This window comes from Mesocricetus auratus, unplaced genomic scaffold (genome assembly GCF_017639785.1).
Source record: "Mesocricetus auratus isolate SY011 unplaced genomic scaffold, BCM_Maur_2.0 Super-Scaffold_100003, whole genome shotgun sequence".
NCBI classification, from domain to species: Eukaryota; Metazoa; Chordata; class Mammalia; order Rodentia; family Cricetidae; genus Mesocricetus; species Mesocricetus auratus.
The window spans coordinates 76,256,407-76,273,863 of NW_024429188.1; the positions used below are offsets into that span (position 1 = coordinate 76,256,407).

The 17,457-nt window shown below is 39.5% G+C and overlaps 2 protein-coding genes across 3 annotated transcripts in view; both read left to right on the forward strand.

Annotated features, from left to right (window-relative positions):
• Radx (RPA1 related single stranded DNA binding protein, X-linked) overlaps window positions 1-2,755 on the forward strand; it is a 56,972-nt gene extending 54,217 nt beyond the window's left edge. The window contains exon 14 of the mRNA XM_013118160.3: window positions 1,535-2,755. Coding sequence (XP_012973614.1) covers window positions 1,535-1,656 — 122 coding nt within the window. The 3' untranslated portion in view covers window positions 1,657-2,755. The remainder of the gene's footprint in view (window positions 1-1,534) is intronic.
• A 7,096-nt stretch (window positions 2,756-9,851) lies between these two features.
• Rnf128 (ring finger protein 128) overlaps window positions 9,852-17,457 on the forward strand; it is a 101,540-nt gene continuing 93,934 nt past the window's right edge. Inside the window, exon 1 of one of the 2 annotated variants that reach the window (XM_040744452.1) lies at window positions 9,852-10,345. In XM_040744452.1, the coding sequence (XP_040600386.1) occupies window positions 10,054-10,345 (292 nt within the window). In that variant the 5' untranslated portion in view covers window positions 9,852-10,053. Of the gene's footprint in view, window positions 10,460-17,457 lie in introns of both variants that reach the window. The other variant, XM_005076701.4, reaches the window with a different exon arrangement.

Consider the following 17,457-nt stretch of genomic DNA (forward strand, 5'->3'; position numbering starts at 1 on the left):
CTCCTGAAGTGCAGATGGACATTGCCTATCCCCACTACCTAGCCACAAATAACCGACTCAGAGGCTGAATATCAATTATAAATGCTCAGCTGATAGCTCAGGCTAATTACTAACTAGCTCTTACATTTTAATTTAGCCCATATTCCTTATTTACCCTCTGCCATGAAGTGATACCTTTATTAACATGGCATGTTCATCTCCTGCTGTCTCTGTGTCTGGCTGGCGACTCCTCTGACTCTGCCCTTCTTCATCCCATTATCCTCAGTTTGACTTTCTCACATGATTTTTTCTGCTTTACTTAGACCAATAAGCTCATTTATTAACCAGTGAGTGTAATATGTATTCACAGTGTACAGAAGGATTATTCCACAGCACTGAAGTCTGCCACAAGTGGGTGATGATAGCGTTTTCAGGCCTTCTCAGACCATATAACAAACCCTGGGTGTAGGCATGGTCTTCTTACATGAGATCTTTTAAAGGAACCTGTTCTCTTATGTATCTCATTTCCCAATTTCTTGCTATCCTGAATTTTCAGTCTATTGCTCATTCTAACTCTGCTTCCCTCACCAATACTTTATATTATCTGCTTTTAACAAAAACATCTGTTAGGAATCCACCATAGTTATGAAAATGTACCAAACTAGGTAAAACAAAAGCAAGCTCTTCTGTCTTTGAAGTAACCATCAGGGCAAAACACAATGGCATCAATGAGGGTACATTCTTCATTGGTCCCTTTAATCTAGCAAACTCTAACTGGGCTATGAAATGCTCTACTCATGGTTGTCAGTTATCTGGAGTATGAATGATGGTAAGGAGACAATTTAAAATTCCCAAGCATGCTGGAACCACAGCACAGCAATTTCTTTCTTCACACATATTTGCCTTGATTGTTATAAATATATAAGTTCTGCAATTTGGTATATATCGGCTCTGAGAATTTTTCCACCTTACATGCTGTGCATGATTAGGTAGAAAGAGATATGAGTATCCTTCTATACCTTTTTCATTAATTCCATTAACCTGATCAGTTTAGTATAAAGGTTCGTGAGAGTATACAAAACTGTCTTAGTTCTGAACACTACACTTTGAAAGTATACTGTTACATGCACATTCACCTATAAGTATGCATATTAAAGAAATTAAAATATATACGATACATTTGTGGTTTGCTTTATCCATTATAGACTTTGCTAAAATAATAACTAATTGCATATAAAATAAAAAATAAAATAAACAATCTTTGTACTTCTTTAAAATCTAAGATGTTTGTAACCTTGAAAATATGTAAATTTGCTTTACTCAATAAAAAAAGGAAAAAGAAAGAAAAATAAACATTCTAGGACATGTCAGAATATTATTGGATACATCTATTGATAGATTGCATTCTATCTGGAGAAGTTTGGTAAATGCATATGATGAATTACAAGAAGATTAGAGACATCATTAAGAAAAAGATCATCCAGTTTGTGTGATTATAAATCCAAGTAAATATGTAACTATTTTACAATACTTACCATCTGTTTTTCACTTTTAGGTGATATTATAAAAGCAGCAGCTGAACTGGATAGAGTCCACATCATCTGTATCTTGGATATCTGTAATTTGGGAGACAATAAAGTGGAAGTCTGTTTGCAGAAAATTTATACTCCAGAATAGGCTCCTTAAAGATTAGCAGACACAATAATTACAGGGTATATATAGAATACTGCTTTAAACAGAATCTATTATTTTCATCAGACTATTACATGACTCCTAAAGTGAAACGATTTTCAGTTCATCTTGTATTTGGCACTCTCACTTCAGATTGAAAAGAATCATCAAGACAATTTTATGTCAGACATTACTTCACTTGTATATGACTATTACCATAACTTGTAACAATTTATATTTTACTGTTCAGTTTGAAAAGTGTACTTTTATTCCAACATCTCAGTACAATGTATCTTGGCCAACACAATTTAACATCTTCCTGATTTTATTCACATATAGTGATAAATCTTGCATTACAAATTCAAAGACTGAATTATCATTCTCCTAATGTGATCACCCAAATTTATTATAAGCAAGGTAGTTCCTATCACATCCAGAAAGCCACACAGAGATAATAATGATACATTTGCCTCCAATCTCTATATTTTGCTATAAAATGAATATGCTAAATTAAGTTGTCATAAAAATTTTCAACCATTTACTACCTTGAAATTTTAAGTATTTTGACCAGTGTGTAATGGTAAAGTCAGATGCTACAATATATCTACATTCCTACTGTGTTCATTTGTAATTTCAGTGTATGTGATGTGATTTTAAACAGTGAAATTTTGTCTTACAATATCTGAAGTGCTTATTTGAAAGTAAAAGGACAGTAACTAAGGGAATTTGTTTCAGTATGGTTCTCTACTATACTGAGTTTTAAAGGTAAATGGTCACTGTTCTTTGTAAAGACCTGTGTCTGACACCCATGTGGCTAGATAAGTGAACCAAAACAACTGTCAAATGAGATTAGCTATTTCTATATCAAAGATGAGTCTGATTGTAATTGAGGTATAAATCCACAAGATTTACATATAGCCCTGTAATTTTGTGATGCCATTGCTACACAATTTTAATGTGGTAGACAGCCTAAAAGCTTGAAGGGATACTGTATTTTGTTCATAAAGTGTTCAGTCTTCTTTGTAACTGTATTGAACGGTTAAGTAAAACTGAATCCTTGTGTTACTAGTTTCAGATTGATATTAAATAAGTTTAAATGCAGTAACTCTTTTGGTCTCCTGCCTGATTTTGATCATGGTCCACTTATGTCTTCCATACTGAAGTGCTATATATGTGATTGTAAGTGAGTGAAGGTGATTTTCCCATGTAAGTTTGAAGACCGTTGATTTTCAATTAGAATTTGGGATTTGTGGCTAACTCATTACAATTTTTAAGGGACAATATGATTTCTAGAACCACATCCATAAGGGGGGATTGAAATAGCTGTTAGTTAAAAGTCACCGACAAAGGTATAAAAACAACACAGGCATGCTTTCTAGTCTTACATTAAATGGAAAATAAGTATTTTTAACCTTTTGAAGCTTTTTATTTAAAATTGTTCATTTTACATACCAACCCCAGTTCCTCCTCCCTCCTGTCTCTCTTCTCCCACCTCCCCCATCCCACCCCCATCCACTCCACAGAGGGGGTAAGGCTCTCCTTGGGGAGTCAATAAAGTCAGGCATCCCAAGTTGAAGCAGGACCAAGCCTCTCCCCAGTGTATCTAGGCTGAGCAAGGTATCCCTCCATAGGGAATGGGCTCCAAAAAGCCAGTTCATGCACAGAGGATAGGTTCTGATCTCATTCCCAGGGACACCCCCAACAGATCAAGCCACATAAGTGTTGCCCACATTCAGAGGGCCTAATTCAGTTCCCAGCAGGTTTCCAGAGTCTGTGAGCTCCCACTAGCTTGGGTCAGCTGTCACTGTGGGTTTCCCAATCTGCCCTTCCCCTATAATCAAATTAGTGACTACCCTAATTGTCATCATAGAACCTGTATCCAGTAACTGATGGAAGCAGATGCAGTAACCCACAGTTAAGCACTGGGCTGAGCTCTGGAGTTCATTTGAAGAGAGGGAGGAGGGATCATATGAGCAAGGGGTGTCAAGTTTTTGGAGTTTGAAAAACAACTTCTAGAAATTTATATGCCAGCGGCTGGGACTGGATATAGGGTTAAGAGCACTTGTTGCTCTTGCAGAGGACCTGGGTCTGGTTCCCAGCACCTACATTTTGACTCACAACCATCGGTAAACCTGTTTCCAGAGTATCTGACCCTCTGTTCTGACCTCTCTAGGTACTAGGCATACATGTGGCACACTTAAATTGAAATGACCGCATCCCCACCCCGTTTTAGCAGCCATGACAGGCTACCATGTGCTTGCATGACCTTGCTGCTCCTGTCCTGGTCACTAGGAGGTCAGATGCCCTCCTCGTGGCAAGGAACCAATCAGAAGTTAGCTGGCAGGGCTGTGCTTTATGGCTCTGGGTGTACTTTACAGGCAAGTGCACAACAGTAACATGCAAAGCATAGCAACCACCCTGGGAAGGCCTATGGGCCATAACAACCAGTTGACCGATCAACACAGGGCAGGTCCCCCAAACCTGGAAGCGCAGCAATCCTGAGCCTGTTTCATACCCCTAGACACTCCCCTTAGGTTTCTCAGGGTCTTTCTCCAGCTATCTGCTGTGGTGGAGGAATGAAGGGCCTGAGCTAATGGGTTTAGCTCGTTAAACAACAACAATAAAAGACGATTTGCTTTTGCATCGAAATGGACCTCTCGGTGATTTTGGGGTTCAAATTTGGGCCACAATATTTGGAGTTTCACCCAGGATCCCAAGAATTCACCATGACACCCCCTTTTGCTGAGTCACGTGGTGCCAGGTCAAGTAACTTTCTGTTTTCACCTGGGAAAGTCTTTCAAGTTCTGCTTTCTGTCTCTGGCTGTTGAAACTTTTGTCTTTGTTTCTGGTTGTTTAACCTCTGGTTTCTATGAAGTCTGCATTCTGCAGTTCAGAGGACCCAATGGATTGAAATTGGGTCCCCTGAGGTCTCACGGAGAGGCTGAGTGGGCTGTGTGTTTCATCTACAGCTAGATGGGAGAGCGAGCAGGCTTGTTATCTGATTTGCTGTGACCCTCAGCCTGCTAGTGCTGTGCAGACTTGGCGGGGCCTGAGCACTATGTTTTGTGTCAGTTTGTGATTTTGTGTTTCTGTTGGGTATGCTAGCGAGATCTGTAAGTAGGTCTACAAGGAATCAGGGGACCCCCTCATCAAGGATGGAGGTTTGGGTAGCAGCCAGTCTCCAGTCTGTACGAGGGGGACCCGAGGGAGGCGACTCAAGGAAAGGGTCCAGAGTCACCCAGTCTGAATGAAGGGGACTCAAGGAAAAGGGGCCAGAGTTGCCCAGTCTGTAGGAAGGGGACTTGATTAAGGGATTGAGTTTTTCCCCATTTTGCCAGCCACCTGACTGAAGGTTCTTGCAAGATTCTGTAAGAGGGCCCTAGTCTAGTCTGTTTGTAATGTGTTATGTGGTTGTTAAGTCTTTGTGTCCTGACTCTGGCACCTAGGAGTTCCGATGGAACAGCTGCCACTCTGGACTCCAGCTGGGTTCTTTTCTGATAGGTTGGTACTACAACTGTGGGCCTTGGCCGAGCCCAGTTAGACCCTGGCCCATCTTATATCTCTCTCTCTCTCTCTCTGTCCTTACCCCCCCCCACGCGCACATTGCGTGGGTCAGGGGTCTTCTCTTGCTGCCCTGAGCACGTGGCATGCAAAGCAGGAGTCCCTCCCGCCATATGCCATGGGTTAGAGCATGCTGCAGCAGGGTCTCCGGTCCCCACACACGTGGTGAGGTGGCTGCTCTGATCTCCAACTGCTGTAGCCCTCACAGCTGAGCATCTCTCTCCACCCTCGCCTGCCTGCCTTGAGGTGTGCAGGATGTGAGGATGGGGTCTCCCTCTCTGTCTCTGCCCCACACACATGGTGTACTGGCGAAGAAGCTATTGCCAGCTTTCCCCTCTGCCAGAGCTCCCGGCCTGAGTACACAGCACAGGGGCAGGTAAGCCATTTGGCCAGATCCGGTATTTCCACAGAAACGGAACTGCCTTCAAGTTATCATAACCACAAGAGGGAAGGGAAAATGTAAACTGTTTACTGTGGTTTTTCATATTTGCAAATACTAAATTTCAAAAATTGTTAATGTAAGTTAAAATTTTAATCATATTGAGTTAATTCTGTTTAAAAAGTTCTGTTTATTTCTCAAAAAATTATGTATGCTTGTTAAAAAAATTCTGTGTTTTCTGGCATAATCTAAGTTTTGTAACAAGCATAGAGCTAAAACAGAAATGGTGCAGGTCACCACCATTTTGCAGCCAGTCACATGGCAAGCTGGCCACATGGCTGGTTGGTAGCCATTTTACTGAAGTTGAAAAAGATACCTAAACCACCATTTTTTTCTTTTTCTTTCTTTATGTTTTTATTTAAATTAGAAACATGCATGCTTCAAATGTCAATCCCAGCTCCCTCTCCCACCCCTCCTCCCTTGTCCTTCCACCAGCACCCCGGGGCCCAATCCCCACATCATTCCCCAGGGAGGGTGAGGCCCTCCTTGGGGGGTATATCCAGAGTCTGTCATTTCATCCAGGGCAGGACCTAGGCCCTTCCCCCGTGTCCAGGCTCAGAGAGCATCCCTCCATGTGGAATGGGCTCCCAAAGTTCATTTGTACGCCATGGTAAACACCAATCTACTACCCAAGGCCCCAGAGATTTCTAAGGCCTCCTCACTGACACTACATTCATGGCATCTGGATCAGTCCCCCGCTGGCCTCTTAGCCATCAGTCTGGGGTTCAAGGGTTCCCCCTTGTTCAGTCAGCTGTCTTTGTGGGTTTCACCAGCATGGTCTTGACCGCTTTGCTCATCACTCCTCCATCTCTGTCACTGCATTCCAGGGAGTCAGTTCAGTGTTTAGCTGTGAGTGTCTGCCTCTGCTTCCATCAGTCACTGGATGAAGGTTCTAGGATAGCATATAAGGTAGTCATCAACCTTATCATCAGGTAGGGGCTATTAATGTAGTCTCTCCGGTATTACTTTTCCAGTTGGTGTTATCCTTGTAGATCTCTGGAAATCTTACTAGTGTCAGCTCTAGCTGAGGAGAGAGCTAAACCACCATCTTTACTGAAGGTGATCACATGAAATTTATGAGGTACCATCCTATAAACACGTTTTTTAATTAAGATTTAAAATGTTAATGCTTCCATACACAGGAATGCTAAGCTTTGTAATTTAACAGTTACACAGATGATAGTGATTTTAAGACATAAAGGATATTTTAATTTTCAATATTACAAAAAGATATTAAGGAATTTTAAATGTCTTCATAAGAATAATTTTTAAAATGTCTAAATTTATAAAGTTATAAGATATTTATGCTTTTAAAATGTTTTTATTGTTAATGTTTGTACTTAAAGAGCTTCAATTTAAAATCATTGTTTTTTAAGCTAAACCTGACAATGTAAATTTCTAGTTTTATAATAAAAGCTGCTAACTTAATGTAAGATATTAAAATACAAGTTAATGAGTTTATTTTCAACAGTTAAGCTTAAGGCAGACAAACCTCTAATGCTTCAGAGACTTGCAGAATGTGGCATTTAAAATGTTAATTTAAAAGTTTATCATATCAGACCTACCTCCAGATCCTGACATTGACTCAGAGTCTCCAAAGAAGATTACCAAGCATCCCAGTTCCTGCACCTGGATTAGGATGATGCTGACTATTGATTGAGATGCTCAAATGTGACACCTGCTGCCTGCCAGGACCTGGACCAGACTGTGGACAAAGCTGCTAGACACTGGAAAATTGGTTATACCCCCTTTGCCTAGACAAAACAAGGTCAGTCTTTTCCATGTCCCTCTTCCACAGAGAGAAAGAAAGCACTCACCTTACAGGCCTGGCAGAGATTGAGGCTGTTCTTCGATATTTCTGCCTCCAACGCTAAGAGAGACTTGGGTATGGCTGTATATGGACTGATACCTGTCACTTTTTAATAGATTTAAAAACTATAAAATTTGTCCTTCTCAGATCTCTGACAGCATCAGACAGCCAACTCCACAAGAGTATACTCAGCTTGGTAGTTCATTTTATTTATGTAAAAAATCAAGCCTTAATATGGCTCCTCAATAAGAATCAGAGGATGTAAAAACGTAAGATCTGCTGTTCAATCACAAGCTCAAGGATTTTACATTTATTTTGATTGTCATCTAAGTATAAACTTAAAGGGCTTTTCATCAGGCCAAAGGCACCTTTGTCCAATCCATACCTGGCTCTCTGGACAGAAGACAAATGTACACGCTTCTAGGCCAAATCTGTAGTTTTTGCTAGGACTCAAAAGTACAGATACCCAGCTAATATGGTTTTCCTACAATGTGGATTTTAGTACAGATTGATAATGCTAATGCGGTTATAACTTTATGCCCCTTTGTTTAATAAAATTTACATAGGATTTAGAGGATCAAAAGTCATAAAGTTTGGATCCACTTATCACAGGTCAAAGGGACTTCAGATAAGTACAACCTATGTTATCCCACCTGTCTGTTCCTGAGGATGGGATTTTCAAAGTTGTGACTGTAACAACCATAAAAGGAAAATATAAAAGCACTCATATACAAGTTATATAGTTCTGGTAACCATATAAAGTCATACACTTCAACCTCCAGAGAAATTTAAGAAGTTAGTGACATTGTCTTCAGTACAGCAGCACTGCCACAAAATGTTATGGGAGAGCTGTTATTTGGAAGGCACATAATGAATGATGTGACTTGTTCAGAAGCAAAACGGGGATTGAAAGGAGTGTTTTAGGATCCTCGGAATCTGACTTCTATCAGATTTCCCTAGCTTGTCATGAATCTGTGTTTAAATGACTTCATTTTCCTGATATGAAAGTTTAAATTAACTTTCTGGAACTTCATTATATTTTACCACAAATAATTGGCAACCAGAAAGTTATTTTGGGACAATAGCATAGTAACAGTATTAACTTTTCAGTCTTATCATTTCTCTTATACTAAACACACCAAAATGATAGTGTTCAAAGAAAAACTATGAACAGCTTGTGTTTGCTTTTGAATGGAACATAAGACATGAGGCCTTGATAGTTTTCAATTCAATTGTAGCTATTAATTATATGATGAATATGTTTACAACATTAATATCTTAGTTACGCAAGAAAAGACAAAAAGAAGCGCTTCCATTACTTTTGTCCAACAACAGTATTTCCTACTTTCTGTTGAGCTGTTTGCTGGATTCCCCCAGTCCTCCCAAGTGCTTACTTGCCATGGACTTTGGACCGCCAGTGGAACTACTTTCCTTTTGACCTGGTAACTTTCTGCTTCCTCCAACAGCCTGATACTTGTTTGTATAGATTGCTAACTCTTGGCCCAGTGAAACTCCTGACATTTGTTTGTCTTGTCTGCTCATCTATTCCCTCAGCAGCCCTTAGCACACATTGTAATCTCCCAAACCCAGAAAACTGCCCAGACCCTTTGACATTCCGGCAATATGTATGCGTCTGCTGCCAGTATGTATTGTATTCTCAATTTAAAACCATGTTTGAAACAAAGGAGGCAGTGAAATAAAGCTCTCTACACATTTGAGGGACAACGTAGAAGCTCTCGGTGTTTAAAATGAAGACGTGAGCACTCCTTTACAGAGTGTAAAACCTGGGGAGAAATAATGGAAGCCAGCAGCCTGTAGATAACAATGAACAAATATTTGACTGTCTACTGTGGGCAAGGCACTGTACTCAAAGAGATTTCGAGCTACTGAAGTATGTTTACTTCTAATGAGTAAACGAGGTAACAGAGGCTATTCCTTGGAGATCCGTCTTAGAAAATAATTCCCAAAGAAAACTGGAGAAGAAAAGATAGGAAAATCCTTTCTACTAGTGCCAGAGCAATTAAAAATTAGGGGCTTTAACTTATTCCCAGCTCAACTGTTGATAGCATATTTCAACAGGGCTTGGAAAACCAGTTTTGTGCTTTAAATATTCGAGGAGAGGTGACTTTCAGACTTGTCACGTGGGTTTCCCAAGAGTCCAGTTCCTCATTCCAATCCACTCCGTGTTTGTGAAAGTGCATTAGCTGGAACAGTAAGAAGAAGAAAAAAATTCACTGCAGGAAGTCATCCAACCCTGATAAATTGATATGTAGAGTAAAGTTGATAGTGTTATAATTACTAAGATAGTCTGGTTAAAGTGTGTGTGTGTGTGTGTGTGTGTGTGTGTGTGTGTGTGCGCGCGTGCACGTATGTGCGTGTGTGTACAATTGGAGGAGGGACAAACACAAGGGAATGTAGATAAAGTGAAAAAGAGCTGGTGTATTCAGAGCTTATGTTGCTAGAAGTGAGATCAGTTACCTGCCTGCAACTGAAATTTCAAACTTCTGTTTAGAAGGGACATTAGTGGACAATGGTGACTGATAGTTGGAAATATCTGCAAACATCTTAAGTTTTATGACCAAATGAACGAGCAATGGCTTGGAAAAGGAGGAACAGTTTTTTTCACAGCCTGGTAATTTTTACCTTTTTACTTCAAAGTACAGCATCGTTTTCCGTGAATGCCTATGTGACTGTGACTTACTTCAACGAAACCAGCAACTATACCAAGACAGAAACATGTGAGTGTGGTGTCTATGGATTAGCCTCACCAGTGGCTAATGCTATGGGAGTGGTGGGCATCCCTGAGGACGGAAAGTACCAAGCTTGTGACTCCGACACCAAATTTACTAACACTGATAAGCGCTGGATCGCACTGATAGAAAGAGGTAATTGCACATTTTCTGAAAAGATTCAAACAGCGGGTAGATGGAATGCCGATGCTGTTGTGATTTACAATGCTCCAGACAAAGGCAACCAGACAATACAGATGGCAAATTTTGGTAAGTAATGATTGATTCCCTAAGAGAATTAATGTTTTCATTTAACTAAAACTTGTGTTCCCATGAAGAATTATTGTATGATCTGGCAAAGAAATTAAGTCTTGCAGTTTTACATTAAGTTTCCTGGCCCAGCACTACTTGCAGTTATTTTATTCCTAGTCAATAATTTTAATGTGTTACAAGGACAGGAATGACTAATGAAATGACTCCTACTTTCAGGTTTGCATAGCTTTATTAGTTTCTTCAGCCTGTGTTATGTAACTGCTTTTTAATACTCTGTGCCTTTAGCTCTGTCACCATTAAAATAACATTTTCATTTCGGTGTTATTTAAAATTTCTCAGTTGGATTCATCATTTCCTGACAATTGGTTGTATGTGTTTCCATGAAACTGTAAACCTGACCCATTGGTACTATTGTCTAATAGTGAAGTGCAAGCTGGTGAAACTAACAGAAAGGACCCTGCTGCATGTATGAAGATTTGGGTCTGCTAAGGGATGAATACATACAAATGACTCCATAAGAAATGATCCCCATTCAGAAGTACATGGCCATATAATTCTTATCAAACTAAACCTTTCCCTTGGAAAGGTATCCTCAGGGTTTCTTCAGGAAACCAACTTGTCTACTTTATTAACTGTGCAAGGGAAGGTACTTCTGAGAAGTCATGTTTTCATTTTGAAAGAAAGAATGACACTTTAAAAGGAAATGGTTTACAGGGGCTGGAAAGGTTGCTCAGTGGTTAAGAACATTGGCTGCTTTTCTAGAGTACCCAGGTTCCATTCCCAGCACCCAACTCACAACTCTCTACAACTTCAGTTCCAGAGGATCTGATGCCCTCACACAGACATACCTGCAGGCAAAACACCAATGCACATAAAAAGAATAAATTAATTAAAAATACTTAAAACAGAAAAAGTAAATGGTTTTCTAAAGCTGTCAAGTAGACTTCAAACCACAGCCATCTATACTGTGGGTGGGTATATGTATTTATTTACCCCAGACTTAGCCAGAGGGTCTGTGAGGAAGGATTATTTCAGAGAAAGAACTGTAAGCAGTTTTTGTAACAGTATTTTGGTGCTTATCATGGGCAAGAATTGCCTATAAGAAAATTAATGCAAACCCATTTAAGCAGACTTCAGAACCATAAGAAGAAAACAATAAAACCTGGCTTTAAAATGGGAGAGTTACACACCAGAAACATGGCAGTTTACTAACACTGTTTGGAAGGCAAGCTGATTCTTTCTCTGACTATAGAAAAATCGGATAAAGAAGTCTTTCTGCAGTAGCAAATTATGAAATCACACCAGCATTCCACTTGCTCTCTTTTGTCATATGCCCTGGGCATTACTAGAGGTTCAGCTGAACACATTTCTTTGTCAAGCTAAAGCAATCTCATTAGCCTCCCTGAGTATTCTTATACTTTTATACTTCCTTGGATTTTGTAGAAATAAAGGAATACAGCTTTCTGGTGAAGATCAAACCCAGTTTGAAAAAACAAACAAACAAACAGAAAAAGATCCTTTTTATTCAAGCTTAGAGATCCAGGGAGCTCTGGATTTCTTTGTCTGTTCAAAGTCATAGTCTACTATTGACTCTCCTGCTAGTTTTAAAATACAAACAGTATCCAGTTAAATACTAGGTCCATTCTCAAAACTTTCTTTGCAAGAGTACAGTAGGGACTAATCTGCTAGTGCAATGCTAAGTTGTGGACAATAGGGGGCACTTATTTCTTTCCCAGGGACAATCCACTTTGTTCATGTCCATTCAGTTGTGTAAATGTGTTCTATTTCCCCAGTGTCCTTGTACATTTCTGCACCTCTCTGATCCATAGAGGCTGCCTTCAAGGATGCAATAAATGTACAGGATTTTTCTGCACTCTTTGCTCACCATAGTTTTTTGACATAGGAACCAAATATCCTTACTCCTCTGTCCTGGCTTCTCCTGTTCTTCATCTGGGCAATTTTTCTATAAGTGATAGCTACACTATGAGAATGTCATATATGGTACTGTATTCACCTCATTTTTACCGCACACTGTCCCATAACTCCTCCCATGGTTCTTCCCCTTATTCCCTCCTCAACTTCATGGTCTCTTCTTATAATTTTTACATATCTATATACACAATGAATATAAAAGCGTAATTTGCTGAGTCCGCTTAGTGTATTCATGTGTTTTCACGTCTAGGAATGACTACTTGGGATTGGATAACCTCCCTTTCTTGGTAGCCATTAATTGTGTATAACTTTTCATCTAGGGGTTGAGCCTTGTAATATTTTCATCATCCATGTTGACACATCAGTTGGTGTTGTTATTGTGCAGGTTTTGCTTAGGAAAGTATACTGTTTTCATAGGTGCAGCTTCTGGTTGTCAACATATTTTCATGACATTAGAAATAAGCTTACCTAGCCATAGAGTAAGGGACAACTTTTGTTTTAACTTTTTTTCAAGTTTATAATTAACAAAATCTCTCTCTTCCCTTTCTTTCCTGCGAAACCTCTCAAGAAGGGGTACCTCCTTGTTCATTTTTAAATCCTTCACCTCCTTTTTTTTTACAAGTTGTTATCGTGCGCATATATTTATATGTACTTGCATGTATAATCCTAACTAACCTGCTCAGTCTATATAATGTTATTCGTATGTATGTTTTCAGGGATAGCCATTTGGTATTGGATAATCAATTGGGGGGCACAACTTCTTTTATAAAAATTGTTTTTGCATTTATTGGGTATATACTACAATTTAACAGGTATGAAATATAGTTTTTCAGAGTTTTAATTTGCATTTCTCTGATGACTAGAGATTTTAAGCATACCCTATATACATGTTGGCTATTTATGCCTTCTTTATGGAAATATGTGTTCACTTCTACTGTCAGTTTTAACTGGATAACTTATTTTTCTTGTTGAATTCTCTTCATATTTGGAATATTAGTCCCTGATTCAAGTCACAACTTTCAAATGTTTTATTTCACTCTTCATACCAAACAAGCTCTCACCATACCTCATCCCCCTGTTTTTTAAGACAAATATTCCAGGCTGCCCTCGAATTCACTATGTAATTCACCCGTACCTACTGAGCCATCTTACCAGCCGATAACATCTACAATCCTTTCTAAACACTCCAGAAACAGATACAAAATTCTATCCCAGATATACAGGAAAAGTCAGGACTCCCGAGTTATTTAAACTGAAATTTTAGAACATGTAAGTACTTACTTGCTGAACAGACAAGTTTTTCTAAGTTAAATAAGCTATTTTCGGATAAATGGCCTTAAGAAATGCTTATATTTGAGTGTAGTTTACGTCAGCAAAGTTAATAATTTGAGGGCTCCAAAAACTACCCAGAGAAACCCTGTCTCAAAAAAAAAAACAAAGATAATTTGGGAAGAATAAACTAGCCCTCCTTATCTTTTTGGATGTGTCTAATGAAGTGAATTGCAGGGTAAAGTTCACAGCATTTCAAAATCCCCAACACTCACCAATTTTAGAGCAGCGAAATGTGTGGAAAGGAAGGCAAATTCACCCTCTGTATAAAAAAAATGCTTTTGTACAAATGAAAGGTGAAATAAAACCATACTATACAGATGAAGCAAGAAGACAATAAACTCCCCAATCAGATCTGCACTTTACTATGTATATAAACAAGAGGGTAATCCAAATGAATTGAATGCTTCTGCCCCACAAGAACATTAGATATAGTTGGCTGTTTCATTCTCATGACATCACCCTCATTCTCAAGCTACCATAAGCATTTCTAACTCATCTCCCCCATCTCAATCCAAACCTATCTTGCAACCAAAGTCACTTGCTTTGTGGGGCAGGGTTTTGTGTTCCTCACACTGGTTTTGGAACTCTTTGTGGCTGAAGACGACTTTGAACTCACGATCTTCTGCTTGCTCTTCTGGGGTTCTAAGATTCCAAGCCTGTGTGCCACTGCTCCAGTTGTGTGGTGCTGGGGATTGAACCCAGAACTTTGTGCACAATAGACAAGCACATAAGTACTAAGAGATCTATACCCAGCACCCAAAATATCTTTTCAGGTGAGGCAAGTCTCAGCTGTCTTCCATCCTGCTGTGAGGGAACCATCTTTTCAAGCTAGTATCCATCCAGGAACCACGGACTGTTGCTTGCTAGTCTGACCCACCTCCTAACACTTCTCCATTTTCTACTGAGTTTTAGCCACAGTGGGTTGTTTTCACTTCCCCACATCCATTAAAATCTTTCCTACCTTAGAACCTGAAAGTACACTTTGACACTCCTTGACCTTCTCTCTTACATCTCAATCAGCATAAACCCTGCTCATTCTACCTCTAATACCCTTCCATACACCCTTTTGCTTTTCCTGCCTCTGCTGCTTTGGTCTCAGTCCAGGCCAGCATCATTGTCTCCCAAATTACTGCTAGCCTCCCAACTGGTCTCCATGTGACTCTTACTGTCTGCAGTGTCTGGGAATGTAGACTGTAAGACATATACTTAAGCCCCACACTATTAATATCCAGACTTTCTTTGTGCTTGGGATAAAGCCTTACATAACCAAGCTTCATTTCAGAAACTCTGGTATTCTCTCTCTCTCTCTCTCTCTCTCTCTCTCTCTCTCTCTCCCTCCCTCCCTCCCTCCCTCCCTCCCTCTCTCTCTCTCTCTCTCTCAGTGTGTGTGTGTGTGTGTGTGTGTGTGTGTGTGTGTGTGTGTGTGTGTGTGTATGTTTGTAGGTATACTCACCTGTGCATGCACATGTAGAGGCCAGAGGTTGACCTTAGGCTTGGGTACCTTCTCCTGTTTCTCTCCACCTTGGTCGACTGTTTCTTTTGCTTTCATGTTGTTGTTTGGTTGTGTGTGTGTGTGTGTGTGTGTATGTGTGTGTGTGTGTTTTCCTTTCCTTTCCCTCCTTCTTACTTTTTGAGACAAGGACTTACTGAACCTGGACCTTGCTGGTTCCAATAGATGGGCTGGCCAGCAATCCCTCAGGCCCTCCCAGTATTAGCACCCCCCACAGTGCTGAGGTTATAGACACAGTCCTTGACACATCGTTTATTACACGGTGCTAGGAACCCAGTCTAAGGTCCTCATTATTGTGCAGCAGGCACTTCCCTCAGTGAGCTATCTATGTTTTTCACTTACCTTTCCCTCTGCTTAAGTAATTTCTTATTTTTTGTACCATATTTTGACTCCAAAATGTCTGTTACTACCAATCTACTGCATGTTAGCTACTATCAGCCCCCCAAAATAACAATTGCAAGGGCTTCCAAACCAGGTTTCTTATTTCTACTCTTGTTCCTTATTTCTACTCTCGGTATTCTCTGCAAGGTAGCTAGAGTTATTGTCTACATATATGGGTCAGCTACACCATTCATCTCATCCAGATTATCTAGTTATTTTTTTATTCTTCAAAATCTAAATATTCCCACACCTGAAAGGATTAGCATCATTTACCTTGGCTACTCCCCCAACCCAGCAAGCTATTCCACCTTCTCGAACCACGCATCAACCACAATGACCATTTAACAATTTGCCCAACGTAGGAAGCTTTGTTCATAAGCTCCTTTTGCTTGTGTTTCTTTCTATCTCTGAATCCCAGTTGAAATAGCTAAGAGGTTCTAATTAGCCATTTCCACTCTTTTTTAAAATCTCTCAAATGTACAGTTAATTGTCACTTGCTGACTACCTGTCTACCCACTCAAACTGTGAGTTCTAAACAATATAAACCACAAATGTCTTTGTATTTCCTTGGGATGAGGCTACAACATCAGCTTCACTCCTTGAAGAACAAAAGTTTAAGGGAGTCTCAACCTCTGTGTTGCAACCCCTTTGGGCATCGAATGACCTTTTCACAGGGGTCACCTAAAACCATCTGAAAACATATGTATTTACATTATAATTCATAACAATAGTAAAATTACAGTTATGGAGTAGCAACAAAAATAATTTTATGATTGGGGATCACCACAACTTGAGTGAGAAACGGTATTAAAGGGTCTCAACATCAGGAAGGTTGAGAACCACTGGTTTAACAGATTGGAGAGCAATTCCCCTCTGTAGAAAAAAGAATGGACACAGCTAAGTGAGGTTGATTAGGTAAATTTAACAAACTATTGTACTTAAAATCATTGTCACTTCTACAGATATAAATTGCAAATGAGTAGCTTCTCTGCAGAAAACAGTGTTTGATTAGATTCCTCCTTTGAATACCAACTCTGATTGTTATTGATTCAGTATGTAACTTTTTAGACTTTTCTCAACTTTTTCTACATACCCGTGCTCTGTGGCACATGTGTGTCCACACACATGCACACACAAACAATTGGTATAATAAAATGTTTAAATAATATTTTGAAAACTGACAGGAACATGAGCTGTACTGGCAAGAACATGACATGTTAGGGCTAGGAAGTAAATCATCTGTGTAATTTATAAATATGTGCAAACAAAACCATAACAAGGTTTTAATGCCTTTCTTATACTTTCAGTCAGGTCTAAGTGCTCCCTACCTCCCCTGGGGTTCAGGTACCTAGAAACATAGCTATATAAACAAGTAGTTGTTTAAAAGACATAAAGATATAATGTTTGTGAACCCTGATTTCCAGACAAATTAAAATGAGTAAAATCACTGTGTGTCAAAGCATACATTTTCCTCATTTTATTTCTGGTTGTTGAGCCTAGCCTTTAACGACTGAGCCATCTCTCCAGCTCTATTTTCCTCATTGTAAAATTGAAGAATGGAGAATATTTTGTCAGGGCCTAAAGATGTGTTTTGTTTTGTTTTGTTGTTATTTGTGTGGTTCTGGCTGTCCTGAACTTATTCTGTAGACCAGGCTGGCCTCAAACTCAGAGATCCACCTGTCTCTGCCTTCTGAGTGTTTGAATTAAAGGCATGAGTCACCCCCAACCTGGCAAGATGTGTTTTGTTTTTAATCCTTAATATAGTCTTTGCTTAACTTTTGGCATCTTTCACCTAAATTAATGTTTCATGTTTTGTATTATTGTCATCTGTTAGCCCGTT